Source organism: Chelon labrosus, assembly GCF_963514085.1.
Source record: "Chelon labrosus genome assembly, chromosome: 20".
NCBI classification, from domain to species: domain Eukaryota; kingdom Metazoa; phylum Chordata; class Actinopteri; order Mugiliformes; family Mugilidae; genus Chelon; species Chelon labrosus.
In genome coordinates, this window is record NC_140353.1 from 10,695,019 (window position 1) to 10,707,986 (window position 12,968).

Genomic DNA, 12,968 nt, shown 5'->3' on the forward strand with positions numbered 1-12,968 from the left:
TTTTTGTTTTTCCATCCTCTCTGAAGTTTATTCGAGACGTCCCTGTAGATGCACAGACAGACTGATTTCTGAGACGCAGCAGTTGGGGCGAGAGACGAGCCGAGCCGAGCAGACAGATTCTTACTTTTTGATCATTGGCCGCGGCACGCCTAAGGGCCGGGCGGAAGGACCTGAAAAACCAGCTGCCTCAGATTATTACTCCCAGCGAGGAGCAGCTCACGGCACTAAGTGAGCAAGCGTGGAGCCTCCTCCTCCTCCTTTGGAACTCTCCTCCTCCTTTTCACATAAACACTGATTCCCACACAAACCACACAGGTGTTTCTAAAGTCATCCTTTGTGTGCGTCTTGCCCGGTCCGTTTGTACCTGTGGGACTCCCTTTAGCAGGATCTGGGACTTACTTTCTTTGCTCTTTGTGAGTGGCTGACGCTTCTCCACTCCCTCGTTTCTCCCTCCACGGACCTGTCGTGACTGTCAGCCCTCCACTGGTGGACTATGCCCCCCTCGGTCAGCTGAGGGAGGGGGCTCTGCGCTGCTCAGGCACCCGTCTGGAGATAGCTTGGGCTGAAATCAAAGAGCACATGGTTAGGTAAGTCACAAGGCTCAATCACCGCTTTTGAATTCTTTTTCTCGAAGGATTTCATTTTAGAGTATCTAACCGTTGTGAGTCATTACACTGTGAGCTGGTTCAGGCTTTTCTGTGTGTTTGTCTGTGTGTACGTGCGTGTGTGTGTGTGTGTGGTATGTGTGTGTGTGTGTGGGAACGGGGGTTCTCCCAGACAACATGGCGAGACAGCAGGTGAGTCTCAGGTGAAAGGGAATAGCTCACATTCCAAAGAGCTCTGATATTTAGAGGGATCCAGAGTGAGTGCTAAACCAGCGGAAAGATCCACAGAATCACGGGGATTAAATTCCAGCTCAACATCACTATCACGCTCACATCTCCGATTGATAAGTGACTGTTTGATGGAACACCTGCACTTATCATCCCATCTGTTGCCACTACGTTGTAGGAAAATGTGACTACTGTTTGTACAGTCCTGCAGCGCTAATTCAAAGCTCATCAGGTTTTGGAGTGAATATGTTGTAGGTGGCATGAGGGTGACGTGTTAATTAGTTTTGGTCTGTGCAGTTCTAACAATAGAAAGATTACCTATTCTGCTCGTGTTTAACTTGTCTTATTAAAACGTGCTGCAGTTATTTTTGTAGAGGTCAGTCGTCGCGTTTATCTATCCAGATTGAGTTTAAATTAGACTTGAACACTCTTATACAATATTTTACATTAGGTACTGTATTTTGTTTTTTAATTATGGGATAGCAAATGCACAAATGATGCATTAACGAGGCCGTTTTCACATGAATAACTAAATTATCTTCTGGCTCTGTGGACAACAAGTGCAGCTCCTTTGTGTGTACTCTGCTTTGTTATCACACGAGCTTTGTTTGAAAATATGCTTTGTTATCCAGCCTCAGAAAGCATACTGTACATACCGGCAAACGAAAAACACCACGGCAGACATGGCTGCTGAAGTGGTCATTAGAAAGTGTGAGATTTGCATCAGGCCTGATCAAATGTACGCTGCTTGAAAGGAAACTCTAAAAGTGCACGAGCGTATTCTGATTTATATGATGCTGGCATTAATCATTCAGCTTTATGTCAAAAATCAGTCCTATTGTTGGAACGGCTGGTTTATTCTACTCATGAGGGAAATCGTGATTCATCAATCAACGCTTGATCCCAGAAAGTTTGAGTGGCTTTCTGCTGGTAAGACACTTGACTGACAGATTATTAATTACAAAATTTGCTCCTAATCAGTTAAGTACAGCCAGAAAACCTGTTACGGTACGTCACTGTTGCATGTTTTTAAGGTTCCTACTTAGACTAGTTGCAGATTTAATTATTTATTTATTTTTTAAAGGCGATTTCAGCACTAGGCCTCTGTTACTTCACCATATCTGGCTATTTCAGCTGGACTCGCTTTGAAGTGAACTTCACCATGTTCTGCTTCAAAACGCTTTTAATTTGCGCACATATTAGCTTTGACTCGATTTTGGTAATCTCCCAACTGACACCCATCAGACTGGTACAGTCACATTAAATTAGAAATGCATCCATAAAAATGGCTGTAAACATGCATTAAGCTCTTTCACATGCTAACACATTTTTATTTCATTATCGCACCATTTCAATTATGAACTTCGGATTATCTTCTAATACTTTATTTTTAAAATCCTGCTTTTGCAAAAAAAAAAAAAAACCTCTGGATGAATGTCGCACCTCTCTGGATGAGAATCACTGACCCATCAGGATGTGTCGATATATCAGGGAGAGAGCAGCCTATGTAATGGTATATTGCGTCACTACTGCACACACCTTCTTAAATTAGTTTTGAAATCTCTTACGTCACTGTGTCCTTTATCTCAGTCTCAGACGGCTACACTATGTGCGAAATACCCGTCACTGCTGCTGTAAATCCTTCGCTTACTCACTGTAGTCACTGAAGTCGCAGTTAAATCCTTCTTTTGTGTGACATCTGGGGAAAACAAAAAACGACATTTAATATTCACACGTGACGTGACCTCTCAGCTGTGACTTCACACTGCAAGCCTGCGCCTCTACAGGAGCCAGCAGGCCTACCTGTGTCTTATTAACCTGCTCTAGAGTGGCTGCTCAAATATTGACTCAAGACCGTCATTTCATGAAGGTCATACTTTGATTGTGTTTATGGACGTGTGCTCGGGACATGGCGTTGTATTTTATGTGTCAGCGACCATGTGCAGACGGGAATAGGTAGAACAGCTTCCTCTGTTTGTTTTTTTTTTCCAGAAAAGAGGAAACTAAATTGTTCCTGTTCCGAAACAGACCAATAAATGATTTGTTTACTGAGGGTGGAAGAGAGGATATTGAATCGGCAGTGTTAGTGAATGGCTGCAATTTGCGGAACAACAAACAAGCTATTATTACGACGACGAGAGGACAGGACAAGAAGGAAATGGACACCAACGTTAGAACAAAGCGATCTAATTAGATTTAGTTACAAATTCCTGTGTCCGTCAAAATATTGATTGAATATCATGTAGTAAAATAGAAATATCCCATTATTTACAGTGATGTAAACCTATCTTGGAGGGGATCTTGTGTCTCTTTTTGGCATGTTTTGCAATTACAACCTTAACCTTCTTAGACGTATGAAGGCCTGCTTGCCACGGCATTTGAGTCTCTTGTGATTTCACATTTCAAATTGTACGAACAATACTCCATAACTTCTCGTAGGTGCCCCATTCAATCTACCCTATGACAGATTTCATTACTAGTTTGCCTTTGTTAAGTTTGGTTTGGACACTCTCACACTGTCTGGGGCCCTCCACGACCTAGGATCGCCGCTGGTTGATAGAAATCCGTGCAGCTAAACACATACAAAGCGCGTGAAATAATAAGATCTTTCACCTGAATATGAGTTGCAAAACCACAGTTGCAAAATGTTCAGTAAAATACTCCAAACAATGTACAAGCATAAAAGTATGGTTAGACTATTGTTATTAATACTGATTATATACATGCTACCACCATTTAAATATTGCACAGTAGCTGGTTTCACTCATTTTATATGCAGGTGCCTTAATATGCTCTAAAGCAATTAAGATAAGAGGGTAGAGTTGTACTTTACACCACTGATAAAATCCATAATATTCTTGGAAGTGTCCATGCTGACCATGATGTAAGGGATTAATATTCATTATTGTCAACTTTATAGTTAATGGATTGTCAGTATTGTGACATTACATGAACAGGAGCCTTCATTTAAATCTTTTTGGGTTCAGATTTTTGTTGACAACCTGGAAATACAATACTTTTCCTACTTCCCGTGACTCTCGCTTGACGCTGGCCTTTACTGATCGACAGTGAAGGCCATGTTTGAATTTGCCTGACACTGCTATTTCTGCTATTGTAGCGTTAAAGGATGTGTGTTTATGGCTTATGTTATTTCCGATCTGCCACAGAGCTGTTCATATGAATATCCTGTTTGGTTAGTATGCCAGAAATGTAGTTGCTGGTGAACATGCCATGAAATACCAGTCCCATATCCGTACGGTAAATGCTAGCAGCCAGTTAGCTCATCTTACCATGAAGACGGAGGTAAGACTGGGGATTAGAGCTAACCTTGCTCCGTCATTGTCAACATAATACATATACGGCACCTGTTAAGCTCGCAAATTATCATGTCAATTGTTTAGGAACAGAGTGAAAACAATTAAAATGAACGTAGTATCATTTTAATTAGCTTAGCTTGATGAGTAACAGTTTGGCAATGTGCACACCTCGAGGCAGTCACAGTAGACAATGTTTTATTTAACCGGTGCCAAGTACAAGGACTTTAAGTCCAGCTGAAGTAATGAACTGGCTTTAGGATAGTGGGCAGGATTAGCTGCAAATGGATTAGTTCAAGGTGTGTTTCACGCAGGTGTTTCCGCAGCTGAGAGCTCTCCACATTCTTATTTGACCTTTGCCACACAGCACCAAACCAGGGCCTAACCTGCAATCAATCTGATGTATCACCCTCGTCCGTCGACACACCCTATTCTGTGAGGGTTGACACATTCACTAATGCAGCACCTGGCGCGACGCCGCCAGTTCCAAGTGCAGTGATGTTCTGTTTAGATCTCTGAACATACCGTGAAGCTCTTTATAGCTCGGTTTTGCGCCAACATGTGTAGGCTGTGAAGACACATGCGTCTCCTGGGACAATAAACACATTTATCTGTCTATATTTTGCTTACTCCAGTCATACCTTTACCTCTTCTGTATTAAAGCTGGTACACATAATGTGTCACAGAATCATGATCTTTGTTGATGATTGAAGCGACACCCTCGGAAAGCATCTTCTAGGATAGCATCTGTCCGTACTGTATATTAATAAGGGTATAGCAGAAATAATGATAAAATACTATACATATATTCTCCTTTAAAAAAAATTTATGAATCAGCTAATTAACTGCGCCACTCCTCATCAAGCCTACCCAGATGATTTACTGTGCTGGCTACTAGAAATATACAGTATTTTATCAGTGCAAAACCAGTTTGTTCACTTGAAGTTAGCATGAAACAAAATTAATGTATTAAGAGTTTTTGTATGATTTGACTTAAGCCATACATTACTTACGAATTTAATATTTTAATGATATTTTAGAGTTCCTGAAATGCAGATGACTCATCCTGCACTCGGGAGCGTGGACTAATTCTGTGTCCAGTTTTCCCGGTTCCTCCCCATGTGTTGCTCATTCACTGGCAGCGGTGCCTGCTCAGACCATTGAGGCAGACCTACTTTTTGGGTAGGAGCTTGGCCCTCAAATATCAATGTGTCAGCTAAAAGATACAAATGCTACATTTAGCTTCATTAACTCGAGATTTTATTTATTACATTTACTGTTCATACTGTCAACAAATGACTAACTATGAATTCATATAAAGAGAACTGATAACTTCACTCTTGGACCATATAAATGCAATTGACTTGACTATGTACAAATAAAACTGACTCGGCTAGATCGGTTATGTAACCTCACCAACACTAGCTGCATACTGTATTCTCCACTATGTTACCAAAGCAATGGTGTAACCAACCTTAAAGACCATGCAATTAGTCAGTCACTTATCACAGCCGTCACCTGTGCAAACAGCAATCATGATATATGCCATTAATAATCTCTGCGCTTAATAGTATGTCAACACCTGGAGAGCCATTGTGCAATATTTGTAGTTGATAAGACGTTTGGTACACACGAGTGTCCTGATACCATTATTGGAAATGCAGCACTTTTTTTTTTTTTTTTAACTTTCATTTAAGTTAGACTTCATGTTGGGATGAGTGTCACATATAAAGTACTTGGTTGTAAGCTGACCTTTCACAGTGCTTCCAGGATATGCACGGATGGCTGATATGTAAGCTTTTACTCCCCGTCGACGGTCAAAGCTGTGCATGTGAGCCACTTTTTCCCCGCACATTGTATGCGGAAACACTGATATAACAAATAAAGGAGCAGGGAGGAGAAATCTAATCTCAAAACCTCTCTAAAAGGAAGTGGATCATAAGTACACATTCAGTGGAGAATAAGTGCTTAAACTGTGAAGCCTTTAAACAAAATCTTTTAAGAGACCTTTTAGGAAAGACGTTTATCTGTTTCCCTGATGATAATAAGACAAAAAGATTGTGATTTCATTTTACAGAGCTTACAGGCTGCTGGCTGTAGTTATATTTATCATATTGACATGATTTGATCATTTGATCTCATCTAACTTGAAATGCGGAAAATGTACTTTCACTTGTGTAGCTCTTGGTGAAAGTAATCGGACTACTACTTTAAGTGAGAATGAGAGTATCTCTCAGGTGTCAAGTTACTAATCCGCCAATTTTTTGTGAGAATACAAGCACATACCTTGTGACATTTATAATATGTTATTCTGCCTTTGTTTTGTATGTGAGCTTGCTCATAAAAAATACATTACTATATAATGATAAGAATAATTAGCTGTCCAAGAGTTGGGAAATTCACAGGATGCTTTAAGAAAACAATAGAAGATTAATAATTCAGTGTTGTGATTACTTAAAATCTTCTGTCATGATATTGTAGAGACAGCATTGATAGACCTCGACCCTCATTCAGTGGTTTATAAGTTGATACTTCATGCTGTCTAATTGAAGGTTTTGCATTCTTCTTTATAAATTTGACAGCACTCAGCAGATCAGTTATTGTGAATTTGAGACGAAATACTGTGACGGACTGGTTTTGTGTGTGTACGTGTGTGTGAATGTGTGTGTTTGGGGCAGCTCTTCCTTGTGCATGGAGTTTCATTTGTCTTTTTATAGCTGATGCAAATCATGTCCGCTTGTGGCACCTGTTGCGACTGTGCCGCTGCGCTTCACTCCCAGCAGGGCCGCTTAAATGTCAATTTGGCTATCACTCTAAAAAGCCCTAATTGTAAGATGTTCAAGCAGTCTTTTTAATTTTTTTATGATAATTAAAACAGTGTGATCTGAAATTAAACATCCGCCACAACCGCAAACTCTTTTATTTTTCTGGTAATATAACTAATTAATCATTTGTTTGGAGAGGATGGTTTTAGGATAGTGAGAAATATATTTCAATGGGATTTACAAAACAAAGGAATAAAGAAAAAGATGCAACATATTGGGCAACAAATCAGATTAAACAAGGCCCTTGTATTAAATGCCATATATCTACGACACTGACTCAGTGACCTCATTCTCTTTTACATCACACTACGTGAAGAGACGGTGAGGAAGTCCTGTGATGACGCTCGTACAGTTCCAGTGTGACAGAACTGGAAACTAAACATGTCTACGTGGAAATTGCTCCCATAAACCTGCATGCAAATGTAATTTGTTGCTTTTACGAGTCTTCAAAACAAGAGTGACGGCAGATGTGACTGTTTTATGTGGAGTTTGCATGAGTTGCTATCTCTGTACTATCCCGCCTCAGGAGAGATATCAGCTAACGGGGGACAACCCTGACCTAGAGCTGTGTGCAGATTGTTTCCTGAACAGTATCAGGGATCTTCCTACGTGACTGAGGATCTCTGCGTGACGCATAGCGACTGCAACACAGTTGATCAGATGAGGATTACAGTGTACTGAGATTAATAAAACATGGCTGCCCTGATTTCTTGCTGGAAGCGAAGTAACATCTGAAGAGTTCTGACTGAGAGAGGACACAAATACCTGTAAATATCTGTGTATCTGTGTAATTTCTTTGACATTTTGACACTCTACATTACCTATACTGGCCCAGAATTGCAAAATCGACTCATGGCTGTGGCTAAGCAAGACCCTGAACCCAGACCCTGAGTTGTGTGCTTGTATAAACAAATGTGTCATTGACTGTAAAGCATTTTGAATACCATTAGGTACAAAAGCACTATGTAAATACAAGACCATTTACTATTACACACATACACACACACACACACAAGAACAAAGTTGTTTTACAGGTATTCTTGATGTTGACGATAATGATGTGAGTTTCCTGGAAAATTATTTCAAAATATTGCTGACTCATCCTGCACTCGCGGGTGTATACTAGTTCTGCATCCAGTTAAATGCTTACATTTTGGACAGGGTGTGTCCTCCTTAGCTCTGTCCAGCTGTTTCACTGAAAAGATAGGATATCTTTAAGGCAAAGGCTAGTGTTAATTTAAATGGCATGAAAAGACAGTGTCAACAATATGTTGTTCTGTCTTCTAATTACTATCCATACTAGTCTGTGGAGCTCACATTCAAGCTTCTACTGGTTTGATGTTTGGACAGGGGTAACCAATTAATACTGCATTGTTAAAACTGGTTAGTTGGTGTCCCGGAGACTTGGCACTGTAGATCCTAGCAAACATAACTCATACCAGATTAAACACATGTTGCCATGCATTAAAAAGGACTTGGAGCTCTTCAGGCAAAAACATTTACCCTTTTTACAAGTGTTATCTGCTGTGAGTATTTCCATGAGTCTCTGTTAGCTGAGCACTGTAGCACAGCACTGTAATATACTGACATATCTGTACATTGTTTCCACAACTCTGTTCTGCACCTATCTGCATGATAATCTCTAACCTGACCACTAAAACAACAAAGGCGTTCATAAAGCTTGCAGCGGTACGCACACCTGATCTGTGATCTATAGGCCGACAAAGGGAACAAGGACACGTCCGTTTTCTGTCATTTGAATGTTTTGTGTTAGCACACGGATGAATGACGGTGCATCTTTCTGCTTTGATTCTACACAGCATGAACACGTGTTATTTTAAAAGCACGATATCTTTCACATGTATAAAGACGAGGTCATAGAGTCGACACTGATTAATGCTTCTTATATAATACTCTGGCGAGGATCCTCATTCTTGCGGTTCTTTAAAGCGTTCACATTTCACTATCGCAACACCCTCTGCTACGCCTAACTACTGTTTATAAAAATGTGTTGCTCTGATTTGTATCTCCAAATCTGTCTTCGCATGTCATTTCCTCATTCTTTTCCGGTGTAAATTGGCAGTAGGGACTTTTTCAGAAAGTAAATGCTATCATCTCAGAGCTGTTTAGCCATGATTTCGCATATTAATTAGCTAAAATGGTTCTCTCCGGGTACTCCGGCTTCCTCCCACCATCCAAAGACATGCTCATTAGGTTAATTGGTGACTCTAAATTGGCCGTAGGTGTGCGTGTGAGTGTGAATGGTTGTCTGTCTCTGTGTTAGCCCTGCGATGGACTGGCGACCTGTCCAGGGTGTACCCCTGCCTCTCGCCCGATGACAGCTGGGATAGGCTCCAGCAGACCTCCGTGACCCTTAACAGGACTAAACGGGTATAGAAGATGAATGAATTAGCTAAAATGTTTTTTTTGTGTGTCTTGACAGGTAATTTCTGAAGATGCAAGCTTCAACCGTCTCACCTGTGACCAACACTACAGTCCCTTCCAACACAACCACCGTCACAAAGTCCAAAGAACAAATACTCATCCAGAGTAAGGACATCTTTTGTGTACACGTGTGGGCATCTCTCCACATTGTGTTCATAGTTGTGTTTTTTCCCTTTTATCCTCCCTAGTTAGACGTCAAAACACACCCTAGTGATGATGCCATTGTCGTAGACACCATCAGATCATGAGATGGTCCCTAACGGCGGAGATTCCGATCAAATATAATACGATGACTCAAGCCCCATGAACAACAACCTGTTGTGCCATGTTGCCTAATCTACATAGTTGTAGGGGAGTGGCACCTGTGCATTTAATAGAAAATATTTGGTCCGTTTGCATGTTAGTAATTCTGTTGCTAAGCTACGGCACACTATTTTCGCTGGAAGCAAAAGAATTAATTGTACCACGAGGAGTATGTGGAATGTGATGAAGGTGATTTTTTAAAAGAGAGGAACGCTCAAAGGCAACCTGTCACGGTATTCATCCTTCCTCCTTCAGGTTCTGGGGCTATGATTGCTGTCATCGTCTTAGGCATCATAATCGTCTTCGCCGTTCTACTAATCATCCTGAAGACATACAACAGGTGAGACCACATTCTTACCAGACGAGAAAATACCAGCATAAGAAATGTCACAAGCTGTGAAACAGTTGCTATTCTTATCTTATTCAGGGAAGACTAGATACCTGCTGCTGTTCATCTATATATCAGGCTCGGTCTGAGCAATAACCGTATCGTCATATTCTTTGCTTCGTGCCCATGTCCGGGTCACTTAAGAGGCAGGCAATACAACGAAAGAGGGACAGTCCCTTCTCAGATTGTTTGGTTTGAAGTTTATTAGGCAGCCGAGAAGGATACGGTTTCATGTTTCAATAAAATAAAAACGGAAATTAATGGAAAGAATTTGTTTATTCAGGTAGATGTTTTTGAGATAATTCCTAATTATAATGCAATTTAATTACATCTAATGTAATTAATGCATCACAAGCACTTCCTTGGATGTTGTTTTTGTGTTACTGAATTATCCATATTGAGGAATAATTAACCTGTAACCTGCATTAGCAGCAGGTTTAGCTAAGCTGTAGAAGGGTATGTTTAAGGTTAAGGCTAGTGTTCATTTAGATGGCATGAAAAAACATTATTTTGTTGCACTGGCTGCTAGAAATTTAAGAAAAGAGTTTCTGCATAGAAGAGTTTGTTATATTATACGTATAAAATCTTTTTTTTTTACATTACCTATACTGGTCCAGAATTGCATTAGGTAATAGGTACAAAAGTGCTATATAATAGAAGACCATTTACCATTACACACGCACAAGAACAAAGTTGTTTTGCAGGTATTCTTGATGTTGACGATACTGACGTGAGTTTCCTGGAAAATGATTTCAAAATATTGATGACTCATCCTGCAGTCGAGGGTGTATACTAGTTCTGCATCCAGTTAAATGCTTAAGTTTTGGATAGAGTGTGTCCTCCTTAGCTCTGTCCAGCTGTTTCACTGAAAAGATAGGATATCTTTAAGGTTAAGGCTGGTGTTAATTTAAATGGCACGAAAAGACAATGTCAACAATATGTTGTTCTGCCTTTTAATGATCATCCATTCAAGCCTATTAGCTTCTACTGGTTTGATATCCAGCAGAAGCTTAATTACATTTTACTAAAAGAATGATGTAATTAAAATACCACAAGCACTTCCTTGGATGTTATTATTGTGTTACTGAATTATCCATATTGAGGAATAATTAACCTGTAACCTGTGTTAGCAGCGGGTTTGGCTAATTATAAGCAAACTCTCTATTATGTTGTCTTCCCTTTGAAGGTACCTCAAACTCGTACTTAAGTAATATCTATAAACACAAATCAGCATTTGAGTGAGCGGATACATTTAATTAATTACCTTAAACAAAGCCTTTGTAGTGGTTTTAAATTGAGTGTAAGCTGTCCCGTTGTGGACGTCGTCTCTCAATTTCAACTCCATCCTTGCGTCTCTCAAGTTGCTGGTCAGACTGTGAATGATAACAGGTCAGGAAGTCTTGTCTTGATAGTGAACAAGATAAATATTTCTTCTTCTTCTGTTTGTTTTTCCTCTGTTTGTCCTCTGATGAATAAAATACCTCATAGTTCCTTCAGGAAAACACATTAATGTCTGCCTAAAGTAAACCCTTTTGACGAGAAGGCAATGTCTTCTGTAGCTGCAACCAGATTAATTTCAACAAGATATGTCATTTCATTTATCTTCCTGGTCTCCATCTCCAGGCGGACACATGCATCCAGAGTCCTGGGAGCCAGTGGGGGCTCCAAACCTCGTCCGAAGTTGTCACAGTCCACCGTTCAGAGCAGCTTGCCTCTGAACACCATGCCCATCAACTCCGTGTCGGGCAGCATCACCTACTCAAACCCGGCCTCGGAGAACAGCTTCCAGATGCCCGGAGCGGAGCTCAGCAGCGTGGAGGGAAATCACATAGAGCAGTTCAGCACCATCAGCGACTCCACTGTAGTCACCATACACGACGCTCCATCGCTAGGAAACTCGTAGCACCAAGACTGCTGGTTCTGTCTCAGAGCGTGCATTGACTGATGTGCTTTCATCCCCGACCACATACTGTGCTGACTGAATCTGGAGGACATCTGTGACATTAGTGTTTTCACTGACCACCAACTGAGCCACTGCTGGTGACGACATGGACGACAAGGTGTATACAAATACACATTATGAACAAAATGGCACCAGAAACTGTGGATAAAATGAAGGATTTTGTAACGGTGGCAAAACTTTCTTTTGATGAATTTCTCTTTGATTAAAGATGAAAGTGTTCAGAGTATAGATGCCATTACTGTACTCTTTGCTGATATTGCATCACCACTAATGTAAATGGAGAAATGTGTAGTAAAATCTGTAATCTCTCCAGGAAAATGTTGGTCTTAATTGTGTACATTTCTTGTATTAAAGCGATACTTTGACTTTGTGAATAAATAAACAGAATAAGTATAAATTATAGTGAAGAAAAAGATAGTATGAAGGAAATAAACTGCATCTGTGTAAGAAAATATTGCAGATTTATTTTGACAAGTTGTATTTCTCTTACCTTGCATCACTCTCTTTCTTCTTAGTTTTTTAATCTATAAAATATCAATGCATCTTTTTTTTTATTTTTTTTTATTACCAGACAAAGTGAAGAGACCATAGAGATATTTTGTGAAAACAAATGTCAGTCTAACTTACTGATGTGAATCTGTTTTTTTTTTTTCTTTTTAATCTGACACCAAAGTATTTTGCACTTTATTTTCACTACTCCCTTTATTTGTATTGTCTGTGGTTCTTTATTAAATGAGATGACATGAAAATAAAATGTAATATTTCTAACTGTGGGTGGGCTGTTTATTCATTTTTTTATATAAATAAAATAATTTGCATGGAATAGGTTAATAAAAAAAAATAAAAAATGACGGACGTGGAAAAGGGTTAAAGTGATTTGCAGCGCCCTCCGCTGGT

General features: G+C 39.9%; 1 protein-coding gene across 1 annotated transcript; it reads left to right on the top strand.

The window, feature by feature from the left end:
* The first annotated feature begins 255 nt into the window (after window positions 1-255).
* Window positions 256-12,791, top strand: ncmap (non-compact myelin associated protein). The gene is made up of 4 exons (XM_084569516.1): window positions 256-587; window positions 9,416-9,522; window positions 9,976-10,060; window positions 11,732-12,791. The coding sequence occupies exons 2-4, from the start codon at window positions 9,429-9,431 to the stop codon at window positions 12,009-12,011; spliced, it is 459 nt and encodes a 152-aa protein (XP_084425642.1). The 5' UTR covers window positions 256-587; window positions 9,416-9,428; the 3' UTR covers window positions 12,012-12,791.
* The last annotated feature ends 177 nt before the right edge of the window (window positions 12,792-12,968 follow it).

Excerpts from the sequence above, each read along its gene's own strand:
- ncmap (XM_084569516.1), top strand. The coding sequence starts at position 9,429 with ATGCAAGCTTCAACCGTCTCACCTGTGACCAACACTACAGTCCCTTCC. Across the intron at positions 9,523-9,975 it reads AGAACAAATACTCATCCAGA|GTTCTGGGGCTATGATTGCT; the intron begins GTAAGGACATCT and ends TTCCTCCTTCAG. Across the intron at positions 10,061-11,731 it reads ATCCTGAAGACATACAACAG|GCGGACACATGCATCCAGAG; the intron begins GTGAGACCACAT and ends CTCCATCTCCAG.